Raw genomic sequence first — 22,727 nt, 5'->3', positions numbered from 1 at the left:
TATTATGAGTAGCGTAGATTATGAAATCTTGGTACATGTAGTGAAAAAAATAGATACTACAAACATTACTGTGACATTTAAAACTATTCTTTGCTCCAAATAAAGTTATTAAAAATGGAATCTCAGAGAATTTGTCTTTGGGAAAGAAGTTCTTGCTTCCTGTCTTCTATGTCTGAATGATTGAAACAGGTACTATATTTTTGAATATTCCTGATTAGAGCGCGCAAAATTCTGACTTTTTCCCTGATTAAACTTGTACCGTTTCCCTAAAAGCGGTCAATTGCTGGTTAGCAGTTGCGATAACGGACGCTGAATTTAGGAGCAGTTTATTAAATTAGTTCCTTCAAAAGTTGCACAGTTGGCTTGGCTGTTCCAAAAGAGGTTAGCAACCCAAAAATTAGACATCAAATTATGAGTTTGAAATATTCAGAATACTCAACAACCAATTTCTTAAAAGAGGAATAAAATCTGAAATATACATAATCTCTGTTGCGTATTTTTCTTTAAAAGTAAAAAAAAATTCTTGATTGCGCTTTCATTGTGCTATAGTAAAATTTATATTTCCTTGTTTTTTTTTCGAAAAAGTTCTTTGGTAAAATCAACGCCACTCTCATTGAATTCTTAACCAGTAAAGGTCTAGGAAAAAATTTTATTTGTGTGTCTAATACGAAAAACTACTACGCGGAAAAAATATGCGGCAGTTGACAACTTCTTTTGTGTCGTATTGTTCCACGTAAAGTGAACAACACAGAAAATCTTGAAATAATTTTTGTTTCGCAAATAGCAGGTAATCGCAGTTCTCAGCTGTTTGATTGTTTACTCATAAAGCACGCATGCAAATTCAAGATCACAGCTGCTATTAATTTCGGTCCCATAATTGCTTAAATACTTTTTATTAGTAATTCGCAACGTAGACGATTGTTTTCTCGATAAGCTACATTTTCTTTAGCGCTTAATATTTCTTTTAAAGAAAATGCATTTTTAAATAAAACTAAATGTGCAAAAACATTATTATGCAACACAATTTTTGGTTAAAAGTAAGTTTTTCTGCATTTCACAAGCGCTCGAAAGGGCTATATATTTATGAAATGGGTTTTTATATTTGTTTTCAAAAATTGTGTTTTTTGCGTTTTTTAAAAAACTCCGACATTTTTGTCAGAGCTGGCTCTTTGTTTTGAAATTTTACTCGGTTCATCTTTGTTGATCATTTTGAGAATTTTCGCAGTATCAATCCTTGATCATTGTGAGACCTTTATGAATTTAATTGTCACCCATAGTAGATTTGCTGGTCAATCTGCTGTTTGGTATCCCATGCTGAGTTTTTCTACTTCAAAATTTAATATCCATTTCTTGCTTCTGCGTTTTTAACGAATTGTTAAGAAAATATCACTATGTTGTAGCCTACAGTTCATTTTTTCCCTCCATTTTGGAAGTACAGCAAAATCAGACTTAATTTGTCCTCATGGGAAGTGTAAAAAATTAAATATGTTGCCGCACTTGGCAAAATATCATACCGATAAAAAAGTTTGAAATTCTAGTTTTGATTACCCTTTCGATACAAAGACCAACAAAAACTTAAGCGACATTGCACACTAAACTCAAAAATAAACGCAGGAAGCATGCTCCTGTGGTTAATTTATTTTCTACTTCTCAAAATCATCTTAGTGATGTGCTAAATTTCCGCACGTAATGTCCAGGACCCTAAGCAAACAACGACGGTTGTCTCGTTCGATCGTCCAAGATCCTAGCAAATGACGGTTATCTTGCAAGATCTTGCAAAGGAGATTTATCTAGCAAGATCTTGCTAGAGAACGGTTATCCTGCAAAACGCTTGCAAGATTCATACAAGATAACCATTTTTCTCGCAAGAGTCTTACAAAATGGACGGTTATCTTGCAAGGCTCTTGCATGCGAGAGGGATATATTGTAAGAATCTCGTGTGAAGACGGTTATCTTGCAAGATCTTGCAAGATGGGACGATTATCTTCCAAGATATTGCAAGATATCTTGCGAGATTATACGTTTTTTCGCAAAATTCTTACAAGATTGCTGTCGACTTATGACTACGGGAGTTACAGTAATCAGTTTCAACAAATCGATAATGTCAATTTCGCATGCTTTTAGTCGTATTGATTCTTAAGCATAGCCGAACTCTAGCGATTCTATGTTTTTGCTTGACCCAGTCAGTCAGATTTAACCGAAATTTTAATTTAAAACTGATACGAAATGCTATCTATAATCGTTCTTTTATAGATTAGATCTAAAGTATCAGAGGTCAAAACTTTCCAGTTGTATCCTTTTTTTCAAAAAAATGAGTTCGATTGCATACTGTCATTGACTTTACAACTCTCTGGCTTAATTATAAACGGCGCTGGATAATATATAAGCCTAACATTCATCCCCAGGACCATACTTAATATGAACTTCATCAGACTCACTTTGCCCAAAATGCCTGTCATTCAAGTAAAATTTCTGCAAAGGGTAACAAAAATATTGTGCAAAAGTCTATCACTTAAAAAAATTTTCAATTGATATGTTGTTCCTAATGCAAGAGCATTAGGTTTCCAGGACTTCGCGACTATTTCAGGGTTTTGTAGCGCCACCTAAATATTTTTTGGTGAAAAAGTGTGCATTTTAAATCAATCAGCCGCAGGAGAGACTAGATATTCCATTGTAGGGGTGTGGACAAATTACTGACTACAAACAGTCAATTTTGATAGTACTTATAATCAATATGTTTACGACGACTGGTATTATATATAGTTTTTTTTTCGTATTTTTTACAATCGTCCAAGATCCTAGCAAATGACGGTTATCTTGCAAGATCTTGCAAAGGACAGTTATCTCGCAAGATCTTGCTAGAGAACGGTTATCCTGCAAAACGCTTGCAAGATTCATACAAGATAACCATTTTTCTCGCAAGAGTCTTACAAAATGGACGGTTATCTTGCAAGGCTCTTGCATGCGAGAGGGATATATTGTAAGAATCTCGTGTGAAGACGGTTATCTTGCAAGATCTTGCAAGATGGGACGATTATCTTTCAAGATATTGCAAGATATCTTGCGAGATTATACGTTTTTTCGCAAAATTCTTACAAGATTGCTGTCGACTTATGACTACGGGAGTTACAGTAATCAGTTTCAACAAATCGATAATGTCAATTTCGCATGCTTTTAGTCGTATTGATTCTTAAGCATAGCCGAACTCTAGCGATTCTATGTTTTTGCTTGACCCAGTCAGTCAGATTTAACCGAAATTTTAATTTAAAACTGATACGAAATGCTATCTATAATCGTTCTTTTATAGATTAGATCTAAAGTATTAGAGGTCAAAACTTTCCAGTTGTATCCTTTTTTCAAAAAAATGAGTTCGATTGCATACTGTCATTGACTTTACAACTCTCTGGCTTAATTATAAACGGCGCTGGATAATATATAAGCCTAACATTCATCCCTAGGAACATACTTAATATGAACTTCATCAGACTCACTTTGCCCTAAATGCCTGTCATTCAAGTAAAATTTCTGCAAAGGGTAACAAAAATATTGTGCAAAAGTCTATCACTTAAATAAATTTTCAATTGATATGTTGTTCCTAATGCAAGAGCATTAGGTTTCCAGGACTTCGCGACTATTTCAGGGTTTTGTAGCGCCACCTAAATATTTTTTGGTGAAAAAGTGTGCATTTTAAATCAATCAGCCGCAGGAGAGACTAGATATTCCATTGTAGGGGTGTGGACAAATTACTGACTACAAACAGTCAATTTTGATAGTACTTATAATCAATATGTTTACGACGACTGGTATTATATATAGTTTTTTTTCGTTTTTTTACGATCGTCCAAGATCCTAGCAAATGACGGTTATCTTGCAAGATCTTGCAAAGGACAGTTATCTCGCAAGATCTTGCTAGAGAACGGTTATCCTGCAAAACTCTTGCAAGATTCATACAAGATAACCATTTTCTCGCAAGAGTCTTACAAAATGGACGGTTATCTTGCAAGGCTCTTGCATGCGAGAGGGATATATTGTAAGAATCTCGCGTGAAGACGGTTATCTTGCAAGATAATGCAAGATTGGACGATTATCTTCCAAGATCTTGCAAGATATCTTGCGAGATTATACGTTTTTTCGCAAATTTCTTACAAGATAACTGTCGACTTATGACTACGGGAGTTACAGTAATCAGTTTCAACAAATCGATAATGTCAATTTCGCATGCTTTTGTTCGTATTGATTCTTAAGCATAGCCAAATTCTAGCGATTCTATGTTTTTGCTTGACCCAGTCAGTCAGATTTAACCGAAATTTTAATTTAAAACTGATATGAAATGCTGTCTATAATCGTTCTTTTATAGATTAGATCTAAAGTATCAGAGGTCAAAACTTTCCAGTTGTATCCTTTTTTTCAAAAAAATGAGTTCGATTGCATACTGTCATTGACTTTACAACTCTCTGGCTTAATTATAAACGGCGCTGGATAATATATAAGCCTAACATTCATCCCCAGGACCATACTTAATATGAACTTCATCAGACTCACTTTGCCCTAAATGCCTGTCATTCAAGTAAAATTTCTGCAAAGGGTAACAAAAATATTGTGCAAAAGTCTATCACTTAAATAAATTTTCAATTGATATGTTGTTCCTAATGCAAGAGCATTAGGTTTCCAGGACTTCGCGACTATTTCAGGGTTTTGTAGCGCCACCTTAACATTTTTTGGTGAAAAAGTGTGCATTTTAAATCAATTAGCCGCAGGAGAGACTAGATATTCCATTGTAGGGGTGGGGACAAATTACTGACTACAAACAGTGAATTTTGATAGTACTTATAATCAATATGTTTACGACCACTGGTATTATATATAGTTTTTTTCGTATACAATTTTTGCTCTTTGAGCTAGATTTTCCCCTCTAGTTAGTACTTATTCATAATTTATGACTTGGTCCAGTACAATTTTCAATTTCATGCAATTAATGCCAACATCATAATGTTATGTACCAACATTTATTTCAAAGAAAAGTTCAGGTCTAACAATAATTTATCTTCAAATTACCAAAATTTTCTGGTCGACTCAAAACACAAAAGCAATTTACGTCAAGGGTTATTAATACTACAATATTCTCCATATTGTATTTTCAATATTTATCAATTCTAACAAATTATTGTCCCGCGTGACCAGTTACAAGAGCTCTATTCCAATAAAAACAATTACGCTAACTAGTTTTGATATTACAAATTGATACACTCCAACTTGTCTGTGAAATTCGCCCTATTTGACCCCGATTATCTCAGAATGAGGTCAAATATGATGGTGAAGAGAGGTAGTGTTGTCTTTTCAGCAATGAGACTTGCCTGGCTACTCCTCACCTGTTTCTACCTCCAATTAGGCTGTTTGTTCACACTTGCGTCTGTTGGAGTCGACAATGCCGAAGGAAGCAGTGAGTTACTTTTTGTCTTAAATCTCTTAATATTTTTTTCAGTTAGTTTTTCCATTAGTTTTTCTTTTCAGCAAATTTGTCAGATAGTGGTTTCATTGTTGTTTAAGAGTCGGAAAGTAATGGTAAGTCGTAAAAAGGCTCATTGAAAATATGTCATTTTCACCGACAGTCATATGTATTTTTATTTTAATAAATTGGACTTATTCTTTTTCACAGCCCCACCCCCGTGTCGCTTAAGACCACCATTACAAATTAGGTGCTGTTATAAGGCATATTGCTATTTAAAAAGTAAAAGGGCGCCGAAATTCCTGGTCTAGAAGAAGGACACAAGAAATTATTTGTTTTCGACTTTACGATTTTCAGCGTAAGAAATCGTCGGTATGTTTGGTTTCAGACACAGGGAACAACAATTTCTGAACTAGGTATGGAACAAACCCAAGAATCTATAGTAAACAATGCGCTCTAAGGGATGAATGTACACACAAGTCAACGTCTCAGACCCAAGCCACCTCTGATCAGACGCAGGGGTCTCGTGCGTTCCAAATTATAGAGTCGGGAAAGGGTTGCGGTTACACGACAGTCTGAAAAGTGGTCGAATTTGGGTCTGATCGAAAACTAAATTCGGGACGTAATCTGGACAATGGTCGCATAAAAGTGCGACCCTTAATAGAATTGATCACCGCCGCGCAAGTATCTTATATTTTTTGAACGTGACCGGTGCAACGAAATAGCCTTTCATGACATTTTTTTTTCAAATCTGCAGCCTTATCTGCAAATGTGGCGAACGCTCAAGATCATAAAAAGCATTAGAACCATCGTCCCAATCAAGTTTTTCACTGTATCTTGAAATTGAGAAAGCTAAGGAATCTTATCGAATTTCTTAATTGGCAAACTAAAAAAAAACAACGAGATAAAAATAACCATTCATTGTTGTCTGAACTGGTCAGCCTCAAAAACAAGTCAAAAAAAATCAGCAACTTTTAAAACCGTTTATTTGATTTCAGTTTTTGGTCGCCTAAAAGTCGCACACGGTTTTTGTTTATAACAGTCGCATCAGAGTCACACCAAATGCCCTGATCGCATGAAAGTCGCACTGAAACAATGGCCACGTAAGAAATTTGGTTGCGCAAAAATATCACAAAAAAGTGGTCGCACTAAGGTCTGATCAAAGATCTTTTGTCCCCGGCTCGGTATGGCTACGATCGCAAAAAAATCGCACACAAAAAATTGAAATCAGAGAGTGAAGGCTGAAGATAGCCTGATCAGAGGTTGCTTGGTTCTGGGACCTTAACCTGGGCATGTAGATTTCCTTTAGCAAAGTATCAGATTACATAAATTACATCAAATATTATAACTTAAAGCTCGAAAAATCTACCATCAGAGATTTACTCTTAGTTTTTTCCACTTGGCAGGAATCTTTTGTTGCTTCCACTCGATCACCTAATTTTATTTGATTTTTGTTGGCGACAGTTTTTTGTGTTTTCTCTAGTTTCTCCATGCCTAGACACAGGTAACAACAGGAACACAGCTGAAAGTCACTCAAAGTTGAAATAATAAAACAAAAATGAGAAGTGAGAGTGAACACATGACAGAACAACTTACTGTCTTGAAAACAAAAAGGGGTTGAGTTTGAACATCAAGTTTTTGCAAAGTTTACCTCTTCTTTGTTGAATAAATCAGTTTTTTACCTTCTCCTCCTCTAAGTAACTATTTAAAATTTTCGCACTTGTCAAACTGAATATGTTTCCAAAATAACCCAAACAAAAAAACGGTAGCTAAATTTTCATCCAAAGGAATTGAAAAAATATTTAATTTTCTGTACAATGAAAGTAATTTCTACAACTATAGAGTATCTTGTTACTACATCATTGAGTTTTTAATTCCAGGAAAGTATACCAATCCACTTTTTGGAGAATGAGAAAATGAACAAACAACTTTGAAATGTTTCGCTTGTGTTTTTTGGAGGTTTTCATTCTTTTCTGGAACAAACTGTTTTGTGTGCATAATAGATTGCATAAAGTTCTAATTTCAAATATGTTCTCTGTTAGTTATAAAATCTATATATAATCTATTTCAAAGTCAATTTTTTGAAAAAAAATAATTTTCTCGAATATGCGAAATATAGGCCAATTATGGGCTACTTGATCCGAGAACAATAGAAATTATTATAACGCGAGGAGAAATTCATTCTTTTTAGTTCTTAATCCTTATAGCTGCTCTTGATGCTTCAGGTGATTTTCTGATTTAATCTTTGCTTTGGCCTCTGGATGACTATCAACTTAAAAACTCCTTGAACAAAAATAAAAAAACTCCAATCAGATTTTTTATTTGCAAAGGAAACAAAATACTTCCTGCGTATTTCTCCGCAAAATTACGATCTGTTTAATCTTAACCTTGTCTTTTAGTGTGTTTTTGGCAGTTCTCTAACAAGATTAGTTCTTTAAGGGGCGTTAATATTCATAACAACAGAGAACTCTTCCAATTGAGGAAAGAAATTAGAGAACTCAACCAATTGAGGAAAGAACGAAAAAAATACTATCCTGAAATCACAGACTTGGCATCACATTAGTGCCTGGGCAATCCAATTATTCTCATGGTGATGAGCAACCCATTGCAACGGAATGTCTGTAGTCCTTTACAGAATTTGACCTCAAACAGAAAAAAAAACTGCGTGTTTATGACGAGGTGGAAAGGGTTTTTTCTCTAAATTACTGCAAAATACTAGCCGAATGCAAGCCCATCAGTTCAGTAGTGGTAAAAATTAACAAAAAATAGAGTTGCATTGATTCAACTTTGAAGTTTCGAAACCAGTCGAGCAGAAAACCACGTACATTGAGAAAAAAGACGAAGAAAAATGTTACCTTTCTCAACACTGCCCTTCTTCTCAACTGTTGCTTGGCCGACCGTAAATTATAATTTCTCTTATTGAGTCATACCTGATTGAACGGTCAGTTCTCGGAATTGATATTGACCAGCATGAGCTTATTTGAAAAAAAACTCGCAATTGAAATTCATGTACAACCATTAACAATCAAGTTTATTACAGCAGCAGCTTGAAGAGTTTTGAGTTTGAGTTTGAATTTGGGAAATTGGTTCTAAACTGTACATTGTTACTTGGGTACGAAGCCATTTTAAACACCGTGGAGGGTTTTTACTGGCTTTTCCTGATTGCGATTACTTGTCGTTGATTACTTCTGGCTAGCCGTGTTTGCAGTTGTTATTGAACATTGTTAGGCATAAAGGTAAGTTTTGTCAGGGATCGGGAAAAAAAGAAAGAATAAGTAGGTAAAAAAGGACAGAAAAAAAAAGAGATTGAATTAAACTAAAACTAGAGGAAGGGATGAGAATTAATCAGCTTTGTTTGTTGCTCGAGACAGCTGCGGCGCGTTGGGGGATCGAACTCCCGCTGTGTTTTTCTTTTAGTATACTTATGTGTTGCGCCAATATACGCACGTCTCTGCTTGAGAATTGTCTTTATAGTCCGGTTCATTTACCGTGGCTGATGAGTTTCTCTCGATTTTTGAATTGAATTCGTTATACATAATTGAGATACTTTAGAATCATTGGTGCAAAGTTTGCCGGTTTCGAATTGTATCGTATTTTTTACAAATACTGAGCATTCAGGCTTGAGGGGAGTAACAAAATGTCTGTACGCACTACTCCCGAGAGTCCTCCTCCAGAGGAGAAGTTTCCTCACGGCATGGTTCGGGTGATTCCTCTCGAAAGCTTCGGCGACGGAGCCAGGGATCCCCGGCAGATTGCCCGAAAGAAGCTTCCTTTGTTTGAGGGGCTGTTACCTGATGGACTTTCGGAGGCTTATAGAGCTTGGAAGCGACAGAAGCGCATTTTAAAGCCTAGGAAACGGCGGGCAACTTCTGATTCTGATTCAATGAGCTTATTTGAAAAAAAAAATTGAAGTGAGCATTTTTCCAATTTACAAACTTGGCATTACGTTCAACACTATTTTTTTTGCTCTTTGTTCGCTAATTTTTTTGACAAAAGTTCGGATGAATTTTTTTCATAGTGAAGAATCTGTTTTAAGAACTTTTATGGTACCGGATTTGATAAAGCAGGTTATGTATTTTTGATATGAAAACATTATATTATGCAAAATCAGCTAAGAGCTGTTTTTTATAGAAGATCTGACGATCATTTTATTACTTATTTTAAAATTTTGCGTGATATTTTTTGGATTGATTATTGGATTGAGTTTTTGGAAATGTTTACCAGCTCTTACACCATGAAAGAACTGAATCACTACTGTCCATGCTGTGTAAGTTCTGATCAAGTTGAAATCTGACAGGAATTTTTTTAAGATAAATTTTCCCAGATGGAACAATACAACACCTTTTAGGTTGATATAGTTAAATGATTCACTTTTTACCCGGGTTGGAGACCCAGTGAATCTCATTGATGGATCATAGTTATTTTATAAGCCCATCGATGGACCATATTTCATAAAAATAAAGTTATAATATTTTCGACTGAAAAATTCGAGTGAAATAAAATTCAACCTCACATGGAGACAAAATTTTGTAACGTGCCTTTAGTTTTGATCCGACCACTAAATCCACTCAATATAGAGACTAAATAAAATGTGAACCCAATACGGTGGATGTGGATTACAAGCTATGAATACACTTGTTACACTGATTTACACTTTTCGTTCCTTAGGGCTGAAAATTCCTCCGTTCTTTGAAATCAATCCTTTCATGCTGCAAGTAACAAGTCCCAGAATGTTGTTCTTTATTTTTGACACAAACAAAACTGAACAAAGAGGGATGTGTTTTTTGTTTACCAAGAAGAGCTACCAAGTCTATGTCTCCTTAAACCTTAATAATGGTTTGTCAGCTGACTGAGTCTGCCAAAAATGTTTAGAGCACTGTAAAAGAGATTAGGTATGAAAGCGAATTTAAAAAGTGTATAGTGGCGTATTATAGTGTGGATGGGTTTATTTATTGTTGTTATTTTTTGTCTGGATAAGTTTTACAATTGCCGATCTTTGTCCCGATGGGATGGATCATGTGGCTGCATTTTGTCTGGATGAGAGTAACCATGTTTTTTGCCTTACTCGGTTGATCACTACCCTAGACGAACTCCGCCGCTTATCTTGCAAGATTCTTGCAAATGACGCTTATCTTGCAAGATTCTAGCAAATGACGCTTATCTTGCAAGATTCTTGCAAATGACGCTTATCTTGCAAGATTCTTGCAAATGACGCTTATCTTGCAAGATTCTTGCAAATGACGCTCATCTTGCAAGATTCTTGCAAATGACGCTTATCTTGCAAGATTCTTGCAAATGACGCTTATCTTGCAAGATTCTTGCAAATGACGCTTATCTTGCAAGATTCTTGCAAATGACGCTTATCTTGCAAGATTCTTGCAAATGACGCTCATCTTGCAAGATTCTTGCAAATGACGCTTATCTTGCAAGATTCTTGCAAATGACGCTCATCTTGCAAGATTCTTGCAAATGACGCTTATCTTGCAAGATTCTTGCAAATGACGCTCATCTTGCAAGATTCTTGCAAATGACGCTTATCTTGCAAGATTCTTGCAAATGACGCTTATCTTGCAAGATTCTTGCAAATGACGCTTATCTTGCAAGATGCAAGATGCAAGATCCGGACGCCTATCTTGCAAGAACATTGCAAGATCTTGCAAGATAGACGTCGAAAAATTTTGTAGAAAAAAGTGCAATTTTAAAGTCCTATTGACTCAAAGATCATATTCCTTTAACAAACAATTTTTTTTCTCAAAACAGGTTTCCCAAATTAACTTGTGTTGATGTTGTTTGCAGAGGGTGCGCAGGAGTTGATGAATTTCCTGTTCAAACAACAAGGCTACAATCCTGCAATTAGACCAGTACTAGACAACAGCAGAACTGTCAAGGTCAATGTAGACCTCGCCATTCAACAGATCATTAATGTAGTACGTACAATCAATTTCAATTACATCAATTAAGTGAGGTCCATTGACTTTTTTCCAAATTCATGTAGCGCTTGAACAAGATACCCGAACCATTTTTTCTCGGTTGATCATATTGAAGAGACTTTATAGTGCTGCTTAATAAGTTTATGCATAGATTTAAGAAATACTCATCTTTCTAGCTGTCCAAGCTAGGTTCCCGGGGAGGGTTAAACAGCCACTTAATTGGGTGCCATAATTGAGATGGAGTCAAAATATTTGCAGTCTGTTAATTTCAGTTCAACCACATTTTTTGACAACTTCGAACCTCTCTTACTATAGAATTTCTTTTTGTTTCAGGATGTGAAACAAGAACAGATTACAGTCCTTTACTGGCAGAGACTGGTAAGTGAACTGTGATTTACTCAATTATGAATCTTTCTCAGAAAGCTGCCAAGAATCATAGAATATGCAAAAATGCAATTTATTCATTCTATCCAACTGAGAAATCTAAAAGAATAAAAAAACATATCTCCAAAGGCCTTTTTGGAAAACTAATTAATAAAAAATATTTTTTAATGAAGTTTTTCCATTAGCTTGACAATTGGCACATATTTGAAGGCCAGCTTGACAATAATAGCCCGAGCAAAAATAATTCTTTTTTGTTCACAAACTTGTGTCGCTAGCAATTGTAATTTTAGTTCTGTTTTTAGCACTGGCACGACGAGTACCTTGTGTGGGACCCTATGGAGTATGGGAACCTGACCCACATCACAATAATGCCAAAACACATATGGCTGCCAGACATCGTCGTATACAACAAGTTAGAGCACTCATTCTAAGAAGAGTAAGGCTATGGCATTATCCAATTTTTAATTTCGGCATAGTCTTCCGTTTTCCCCAATTTTCAACGATTCAAAAGGTTTATAGAACTGTACTCGGACGGTTATCTGGGAAGACCTCGCGATGAACCTTTGTAATGCATATCTTGCAGTATATAATTGTAATGAAATTTTAGTTCATATCTTGCAATATTTATCGACAAATCGGTGATTATCTACGATCCTTTATTAGGGTATAAAATGCTTTTTAATCCTCCTCGGCGATCAAAAGTTTTCCCAAAAAACCCTAAACACTGTTTGTTGACAGTGTGATCCAGGCGAAGGTGGAGAAGGACGGAGTGATCCCAGTGGCCATCTATCACAATGGATTCATCAAATGGGACACACCTGTCATTTACGTCACCACATGCACCATACACATCAAGTTAGACAACTCACTTTTAACCATTGCTTAATTCCAACTCAATTTGCACTGGAATTATGTACTCCAATTCCTCTCCATATGCTTGAGAGGACTCCCCAGGAAAAAGACCAGATCATTGATTCTCTTGAAAAATTTGGCAAAAGAATTTTGACAAAACATTTATATCATCTTGAAATATTCTTCAAGATAAGTGTTTGGAGTCGGCTAGCGACTGACCAATAACGCTAAAAAATTAGGTGGAAATTATCGTTTTTGAGTGCCTATGAACGACTATGACCTCTATCTTTTAAAATATTTGATTTCTATTCTGGGTATTTTACTGTTTTCGATTGTTTCTCCTGTTGTTCAAAACGCTCAAAAACATTTGCTTCACGTAAAAATTATGAGAGATTGAGATAACATTTCAGAAAATCAGATAAACTGCAAATAAAGATTTTTTAAAACCCAAATGCACCTTTCAAAAATGAGAAAAAACACTTGAATGCTTTCATGAAATGTATCGGGCATTGAAAAATAGCATTATTCAGCCTAAATGTAAAGAAAGAGCGGATCTTTTTAAGAATTGCCCCCCTTGGTACCCAGTAGAGAATAGCTCCTTCTATGCATTGCTTTAAAATGCTGAAAGTCTGCAGTGCCAGAAGTTAGAATGCCAGAAGTTCCTACTTATTCAGAATTGGACTTCCGCTGACTTTCGTCATTTTAAAACGTGCGCGTTTTGTGTTTTTAAGCATGGTTACGTGACTCTGCAGCAGATAACTTAAACTGAAATCTCGAATTGCTCCGCGGTTCTCGAAAAACGCCAAAAGTTCTCAGTGACTTCCAACAGAGTCCCGTAACCATTACTTGAATGCTGTCATGAACTGTATTGGATAACGATTGCATTGAAAAAAAACATTTTTCAGCGTAAACAAAAAGAAAGAGCGGTTTTTTTTGTAATTGTCTCCCCCCCCCCCCGAGGTACCTAGTATAAAATCCCCCTTATGTGCTTTACTTTACCACAAAATTGGCCGACAGTTTAAACAATCAAGCATCAGTTCAAGCGTAATTACGGACAACTGTTTTCGGCAATGCGCTGTGGGATGAAATCCGAAAATTGAGTCTCAATTTTTGCCGCGAAGCGCGCCCATCGACACGCCAGTAGGATTTTTCTCTCCTTGTATTCCAATTTGGTTAATTGCCATAGCTTGGCGTATTTTGTTCCATTTATTAAAAGTTTGCGTAGAAAGTTGTTTGTCGTCTCTGATTGCTCGATTAAATTTTATTCAAGATTAGTTTCCACTTTGCAAAAGCCAGTGCAATTGTTGGAAAATTTTGAAAGAGATATCGTTTACAATCTATCGCAGCAATCTGCCATTTAACGGTCTGCTCAAATTTAAATACAAAAAATGTTAAGGACAACACCAAAATGGTATCCTTACAGTTTTTGATTTAGAAAATAAACTATTGTATCCAAATTTACAGTTTCCTTGTTCAAAACACGACAACTGTAAAATAAATTAAATTAAATTTTTTCACCCCAGGCGAATTTGAATTTTTTTTGAAGATCGTGCAAGATTGTTGGAAAGCTTCCAAGACGATGAATTATCGTTTAGGTTTTCTTCAAAAGTTTTGCAAAATCTTTCAAAATGTCCATTTATTTTTCAATATCTTGTATGATTACAATCTATATAGCAAACATGCAAATTATCTGAACAAGTTTTTCCGCGTGATCAGCATGGATTTGCAACTTCATCTTGTGAAAATCTTGCCGAAAACAACAGATGTGGATAAGAGCCAATGAGTATAGAGTTTAATCCGAATGATTTTTCGGGACTCTTGCAAGACAATTATTCGTATTGAATGATCTTGCAACCGTCGTGCAAGGTCTTGCTAGGCAATCATTTTTTTGTCAAAATTTTTGAAAATTTTTAGATATAGTATTGTTCGGGTTAGTTGTATGCTCTTGTTGTAAAGACACTGTATGGGCGGCTAGCAAGATGCTTTGAAATAAGAAATAACGTAGAATAATACCTTGAGTTGTGTTTGGTTAAATTCTGAAGGATTTGAAAAAGAGACTATTTTCAAGCATGAATACTTATAAAAAGGGCATAACGAATTTCATAGTTCCGAATTTCATAGTTAACCGTTTTTATTACGATTTATAGTTTTAAAGAACAGTGAAAGATCTTGAGAGATTTATGCGAGAAAGTTCTATATATTGCAAGATTTTCTGCAAAATTTATCGAGAATAGTTACTTCCAACAAAATCTTGCAAGCCGAGTAAGAGATGAAAGAAGCAATGATGTTGCTCATTGAACAAAATTTCCTTGCTAGAACGTCCTAAACTTTCCTAGTCTTTTGTTGCTTGGTCCGAAATCTCCTTATGCGTTGTAAAAGATTTTTTGGAGTCAAAAAATGAAGTTGCACAAATCTGGATCTTGGATAGGGCCAGAAAAGTCTATGGTTTTGGAAATGGTATCCAAGACACCATAATTTTTTAATGGATAACTTTTAAATCTCCAATTTTGTGTCTGAAACCCGCATAGGACGTTGTTCAAAATCATTTTTGTGTCAAAAAAAGATGTTGCACAAAAAAGTTTTATGATCTTTGATGGGCCATAAAAGTCTATGGTCTTAGATATGGTATCCAAGGCACCATAGAAAAATTTTTTTGTTGAAGGCCGATGGCAACTACGATATATTTGTTGTACTACGTGGTTCAAAAGACGTCATTTGAGATCACCTTTAAGTTTTTGTATGGTCTTATGTATGGTATCAAAGAAGCCATACAACCAAACATGTCTTACGTATGGTTTCCAAGAAACATTTATGGTGTTCATCCCGGGATCAAGTTCGTAAATTTCGATTAGTAAAGCAACCCGAGAAGTAAAACAATGATTGTAGATTTTCTTGTGGATTGGTTCCTATTTGGTAGAGATCGGGAGTAATGGCGTGTTGCCATTTGTCTCTAGCCTCTGCTGTAATGTTGCAGGCACTTTCCTTACGATGCCCAGGTGTGCAGTCTCAAATTCGGGTCATGGATCAACACTGCGGAAGAGATCACCATTCAGAACACACGAGGACATCTAGACACCAAGTAAGTCCTCCTCTTTTTAATTACTTTTTAATTAGTAATAATTAATGATATAGTGACAGATGTGAGACAAATCCTGAAAGATATAGATGAATTATAGAATTGAAATCTCTATGAGTATGGTGGATATATCAGATTTCAGATACTAAAGAGACTGATGATAGTAAACTTGTTTTGGCCTGTACAGACATTAATTGTTATTATTCATTTGACAACCTGGGTCAATGCACAACTGGTGTCATCTGGGTTTCTTAATTGTCAAAATATTATCAAAGATGGTCAGTCGCATATAGCTTCCTCCTATAACAACCTACCCTTGTACCGCCAACAGCCTTCATCACAAATATTTAGCTTTAAGATGATCTCTATGATCTTAACTATGATCTCCAGAAACGCGGTTTAAAGATTTTTAATCTTTACGCCACAATCTTAGCAATTTTCAACTCGGTTGGGCTTATATACTAGCTGTTTTACACTCCCACTAAGACCAAAATTCTCACATCATGTCTAATGAAGGTTTCTCACATTTTGCATTTCCAGGCACTTCACAATCAATGGTGAGTGGGTATTGGGTGAGACTCCTTCTAGGAACAACAGAGTGACATATGAGGGGACTGAGTACACAGATGTCTTCTATGAACTACATCTCACTAGACGAAGTCTCTTCTACGAGAAGAACCTCGTCATTCCCACTGCCATGATAAGGTATAGCTCAAATGCTGGACCATGAAATTATTGAACCCCAAGTTGCCCAAAGCTGAAGTGAGGGACCAATGTGATTTCTGATTTTTTGAAAGTAATTTTCTGAAAGAGACCACTTTGATCGCACGACGGGGTGTGTGTGTGTGTGTGTGTGTGTGTTTGTGATGTTTGCTTGAAATGAAAGTGTGACAAGTTTTTCAATAATGTATTTATGCAATTTATTGTTGGATGACAGGTACATATTGGCATATAGTTTTGGGCCTCAGCCTAGGGAACATTAAATAGATTACTCGATATCGAAAAGAATTAGTACTTTCTGTTCAGCCTGTTGGCCTCTCTGACATTCCTGCTTCCCCCTGAGAGTGGAGAGAAGATAGGTCTGGCCATAACTGTCTTTCTCGCTCTCTGTGTCAATCTCCTTCTTGTTAGTGAGATGATGCCTGCCACATCCCTCGAGACACCCATCATTGGTTAGTTCTACGTTAGACATTTCATGCGATGTTGAAGAACCGAAGCTTTGGAACCCTTAGGTGGCGAATAATCATCGGTTTTTGATATTTTTTATCCTTGTATTGGTGTGTATAAAATTTATTGCTCAGTACATCCGTTTATTAGTTTATTCTCATAGTATAAAGGAAACTAAAAACATAACTACCATAAAATCAAGTTCGCCCAGGGTGAGTTGGTTGAAATATTATTAGACACTTATCTTCTGGGGAGGGGGTACCCACCCAGATTTTAGTTATAGGGTCTGGACCACATTTTTTTGTCGCGCTATTTCGAATCACAAGGCCGAGGGGATGAAGTTGGAGGGCCCGGGTTACTACTTCTTAGTAGTCATACAAGGATCATATATGATGTCATACAAATCATACGCTATTTCTTAGTACGATTCTTGAATGATTGATAGGAACCCAGGTTGAGGTCCAGACCCAAATTGAGTTATGATCAGACCCAGTCGAGCGCACACCCGTGTGTTCCCAGACCGAAATTACAGGGTCTTTTCGGAAGTTCGAGCGCACTACAGTCTCGACCATGGTCTGGAGATGGTCTGATCAGAGGTCATTTTGGTCTGAAAAGTCTGATCAAAGGCGGATTCGAGCGCACTTGGGTCTGATCAGAGGCGAGTTCGAGCGCAATTGGGTCTGCTCATAACCTCTTCGAGCGCATTTTTGTCTGATCAGAGGCAACTTCGAGCGCAATTGGGTCTGATCATAACCTCTCGATCGCACTTTTGTCTGATCAGAGGCGACTTCGAGCGCAATTAGGTCTGATCAGATCCTCATCGAGCGCACTTGGGTCTGATCAGAAATGCTTTTGAACGCAATTGGGTCTCATCAGGGACCATTTCGAGCGCATTTTTTTCCAATTTTTTTGTTTTTTTTTAATGAGAGATGTTGGCTCTGCCAGAAGGGAACCATAAAGCAGCGTTCTGATCAGAGACTCATCTAAAGTCCGATAGCTCTGATCAGAAAACAGGAGTCCAGCCGATAACAGAAGCCGGTCCCCTTCAGAAAAAACTTTGGAGACCACGATGTTTCTTATGAAAAGCTATCTAAACTCATCCAATGAGTCAGAAATATACACTAAAAGGTACACTAAATAAAATTTGTTCTCGACAGTTGGGTTTCGTTTTCTTTAGCAATACTTTTATATTTGATTTTGCTTAGATGAATTAAAAACTGCGAACATCATTTTTTTTTGAAATGAATATATTATAGCAAAATTAGAAGATTTTTTCATAAGTAAAATCTCTCTCTGATCAAACTACTTCGAGAGACCTTGGGTCTGATCAGAGGCAAATTCGAGCGCAATTGGTCTGATCATAGGCGGATTCGAGCGCAATTGTGTCTGATCATAACTTCTTCAAGCGCACTTGGGTCTGATCAGAGGCGACTTCGAGCGCAATTGGGTCTGATCATAATCTTTTCGAGCCTACTTGGGTCTGATCAGAGGCGAATTCGAGCGCAATTGGGTCTGATCAGAGGCGACTTCGAGCGCACTTGGGTCTGATCAGAGGTCTAATTTTTTATTCAAATTCATCGCAAATCTTTTATTTTATAGCTAATTTTGCAGTAAAATCTCAACCAACGTGTGTGTAAGTTTTGTGTGTGCGTTTATGGGGTAACCGGTTTGTCTGTGTCTGTTTGTCTGTGTGTGTGTGTGTGTATGTGTGTGTGTGAGTGTGTTGTGGGTGGGGATCAAGCGATGGGGTTAGGGTTGAGAAGAAGGCTGATGAGAGGGGAGTTCAACTCGATAGGGGGAGGAGAGTGGACAATTTAAGTGTTGTGGTTAAAGGACGGGAGGGCTGAGGATGGCGATTGTGAGTGTTTTTGATCAGAGTGGTCAGCTGGGGAGATGGTCTCGACTTAATCTGATCAGAGGCTACTTGGGTCTGAAATTGGGTCTGATCATAGTCTGATTAAGGTCTGGCCAATGGTCTGAATTTGAGTCTGGACCATGGTCTGGAAATGGTCTGATCAGAACTCCTTCGGTCTGGAAAGTCTGATCAGAACTCATTCAGTCTAGAAAGTCTGATCAGAGATAATTTTGATCTGGAAAGTCTGATCAGAGATAATTTTGGTCTGGAAAATCTGATCAGAAGCAAATTTGGGTCTGGACCTCAATCTGGGAAATCATCAATGATTCTGTATGATTATCGGGCCATCATATATGATCCTTCTACGACAATCAGGATATCATAAAAAAATAAGACAATTTTGAAAAATTTTCATGATTATAAGGTAGCCATACAATCATATATGACCTTGTATGATTAGCAGGAAAAAAGTGAAATCTTCTCAATTTCAGAGTAAAGTGACATAAAAATGATGGAGCGCGATGGAATGTTTTTTGTTTAACTTTTTTTGAAAAATTCAATTTCTATTTATGATCCGTGTATGACTACAAGGAAATCATAATGTCATTTATGACCTTGCACGATAACCAGGAAAATTCATTACCAATTCGGGATAACTTGAACTGATATCATGATTCAACTTACTTCAGGCGAATTGGGGTTGACAATTGTGACTGTTTAAGCATCTTGTCAAAAAAATGTATGACCCTTGTATGATTATCAGGAAATCCTGCAAATCATATATGACCATAAACGATTACTGGGGATCATATATGAACTTGTATGATTACCAAGATTTTTGTATGATGAGCAACCGGGGGGGGGGGGGGGGGGACTAAAAACCGCCCTTTTTACCATGGATTTATGTCTCCAAAACAGTTTCGGTGAATTGTAAAATTAAAGTCTAGTGCGCCAAAAGACTCCGAGAGAATTTAGTGCTCTACGGGCGTAACTTGTTCGTTTATTTTGTTTCTGATGATGAAAAGTAAAAAAGTCAGACAAAACATGGTCAAAACAGAAAATCGCATATCAAGACCACAGGACTAATATAATTGTTACTATCTTTGTTTGCGATCAATTAAACCTTGCACTTCGCTTCATGGCTACTGATATTATTGACTTAAACAATTCGTTTCAACAAAATTAATAGGTGAGATGAAAAAAAAAGGAAATAAAACCAGACTATCCTTGAAAAAACTGTTATCGAGACCGAACATCATCTTCTTATCTTTAACGCTATTATCTCTGCCAAGTAATCAACGTCAAAGCGTTATAAAAAATACGATAGCTTCAGATAGAATGAGAGTTGGTACACAAGATGTTTCTAAATCAAAATTTGAACAATTTGTAATGTGATTGAAGACAATAATCGCCCCTTTTTCTACTGTTGCTTTTATGTTATTGAAAGTTAATGTAGTTTTAAAATCAATTGGTACACAAGGAATTCACAAAAATTGCTCTTACATTTATATATTGCATAAGTAGATTTGAATATATTGCAAACGGCTGTTTACGTATTGAGTGTCCTGATCTTTTTCTTTTGTAACTTGTTGACAATCATAGTTGATTGCTTGATTCTCTTAAAAAAATTTATAAAGTTCAGATCTGAAAATAAACTTCGATTTAGCCGAATGTCATAACAAATTTCATAAATCAGCTTAGCAAAAAAAATTGAAAGCAGTTTGAGTAAAACGAATGTCGCTCTATGGAATCTAGCAAATTGATTTGATAAAATTAATCCTATTGTTGTCACTCTATTTATTATGCAATCAAAATTTTGTTCGATAAATAGTATAAAATACAATTCATCGAGTAAAATCATTTGAAAACGTCTGTTTTAATCACGTCAAATTTTTAAGATTGAAGTTTAACGCGTGTTTGGAAAAATTGACTGTAAGCAGAATTAATCTAAGTTATCTGTCACTTTGGTCCACGATGCATGTTTCGGAGAAGTAAATTGATCTAATAGCAGTCGTTTTTTATCAATATTTTGATAAGTTCATAGTCAAATTTCAAATTATTGTCAATCATTGAGCCCAGATAACGACAACTGACCTTCGGTTTTAAGACATTTCACTATAATGAAATTCCTGGGAATGTAGCCGATCCTTTTTTGAAAAAATTAGTGGTTATGTTTTTTATAGGTTCAATTTAAACATATTCTGTTTTAAAAATTTACGTATCTCGGTGAAGGTATTCCGGCATCCCCTTTTCTCTTTATAAAATACAAAGATGAAACAAACACCCCAGACAAAAGATCATCTTCGAAACATTTGTTCTAATGTTTCTTTTTATTAAAAAATTTGATTTTTTGTGGTGAAGCAATGATCAATTAAAATCTAATTTTTTTGCATTTGTCCTAGACCACTAAATTTGTTGACAATTTCTAACCCATTATTGAAAGCGATTTCTGTTGAAAGCCTGTTTTCATTCTGCTGAAGATTATTAGACTGTAATCTCGGAACAAAACAATGCTTTCTGTCAATGAATATGCTCCTGAGATTTCTGTTGTCAAGTCATCCAGGAAAAATTCTTCCAGTTTTTTTATTAGAACAATATGAAACATTTAATAGAAGTTTTTTTAAATGATTCAGTGATTTCAACCCATGAAGATTCAAAAAAATTTCTACTAATTGAGTTCAAATTGTTTGTTGTTGCCACTTCAAATCAGCTACAAAAGCCATCAGACAGCAAGAAATAATGTTTGAAACTGAAAAAAACTTGAATTTCGTCAAAACTTAAAAATGGTCAAAACTGAAAATTTTTACAAGTTGGGACCGAAATTTTGTACAACCCCCCGATTTTTGGAAGAGAAAACCTGAGTAACCCGACGTTATGGCACACGGTTAGGGTTACCTCTAAGCTACTCATGGACTCAACGAACGTTATTGCATCAGATCCACAAGTGTGGCTATTAGCACTTATATGGTGCAAAATTGGCATTTTTCGGTATTTGCTATTTATTGTTAAACTTCTTAAGTTGTTCAATTTTTCATACATTACGTCATCATTAATGTTCAAATACTGTAGATTCCAGGCATTTAGAGCAACGTAATAACCATCCTTGCTTATGTCAACAAAATTAAGTATTGCAGTAAATTGACATTCACTATTTAAACAATGACCTAAATCACTTTGTTGATTAACCAATCAGAAACAAGTAGCAATAATGTTATCAATGACACATATTTGATTGTTTACTTTAACCCAATTGTTCAAATAGTGAAACCTGGTTGTACTTAGAACCATTAGAAACTATTACCAAGAGCAGTTGGCTCCCAGATTAGACTAGAGTTCTTTAACAACTTCAGTCTTTATTGCTAAGTTTCGCTAGATCTTAAGATCTTGCGAGTTTTAAGTTAGTTGAGCTCACTTGACAAGAAGTTAGCAACAATACTAGCTACTGGCTGAAACCTTACAAACTTCAGCACTTTATTGAACATAGATTATCACTAAGGATTTTCTTAACTTAAATCAGCAGAACTAAAGTTACAATCCTTTAAATACATCAGAGCGACAAATTATTTCTGCGAGATTGTTAGTCAATCGAACCCAAAGAAGAACCAGGCTGGCGTAAATCTCGAGAGCCAGGCTGTGATATTTCGGTTCCGCTGAGATTCTTGAGCAGCTGCAACATTTGGTCCGCCGACCCGGACATCAACAACAACACGATCAGCAACCAATCTTCGATTCAATTTGGTGGAACAGATCAAAATCTCTAAGATGGCCAGCAAAAGTCTCAGTAGATACTGGAAAATAGTTGATTGGAAGATGAGTGGTCAACTGAAGATGTCAGAGAAAGAGCAAGCTGACCTAATCAAATTGTTCTCCAGACGCGTCACCGAGCTAGAAGGCTACCTGACACAAAACAAAACATGACTGCCGAAAGTGCATATCGAGTCTTCTTCGTGACGTACAACAACTTAGAAGCCAAACAAAAAAGCACCAAATGTTACTATTAAAACCAAAAAATTTAGA

General features: G+C 36.0%; 1 protein-coding gene across 9 annotated transcripts in view; it reads left to right on the top strand.

Moving 5' to 3' along the window:
- Positions 1-22,727, top strand: part of LOC142350991 (neuronal acetylcholine receptor subunit beta-4-like) — an 87,141-nt gene that overhangs the window by 43,086 nt on the left and 21,328 nt on the right. For 4 of the 9 annotated variants that reach the window (XM_075403027.1, XM_075403026.1, XM_075403025.1 and 1 more), the window contains 8 exons: positions 5,342-5,440; positions 11,243-11,373; positions 11,710-11,754; positions 12,063-12,172; positions 12,499-12,615; positions 15,587-15,691; positions 16,229-16,393; positions 16,715-16,860. In XM_075403027.1, the coding sequence (XP_075259142.1) occupies positions 5,344-5,440; positions 11,243-11,373; positions 11,710-11,754; positions 12,063-12,172; positions 12,499-12,615; positions 15,587-15,691; positions 16,229-16,393; positions 16,715-16,860 (916 nt within the window). In that variant the 5' untranslated portion in view covers positions 5,342-5,343. Of the gene's footprint in view, positions 190-327; positions 382-4,805; positions 5,441-11,242; positions 11,374-11,709; positions 11,755-12,062; positions 12,173-12,498; positions 12,616-15,586; positions 15,692-16,228; positions 16,394-16,714; positions 16,861-22,727 lie in introns of those variants that run through there. The other 5 variants (XM_075403024.1, XM_075403028.1, XM_075403030.1 and 2 more) reach the window with 5 other exon arrangements.

The sequence above is a fragment of the Convolutriloba macropyga genome, chromosome 12, assembly GCF_964194025.1.
Source record: "Convolutriloba macropyga chromosome 12, txConMacr16.3, whole genome shotgun sequence".
NCBI classification, from domain to species: Eukaryota; Metazoa; Xenacoelomorpha; order Acoela; family Convolutidae; genus Convolutriloba; species Convolutriloba macropyga.
The sequence above is the reverse complement of the archived record's forward strand: the minus strand, read 5'-3'. Positions and strand labels throughout refer to the sequence as shown.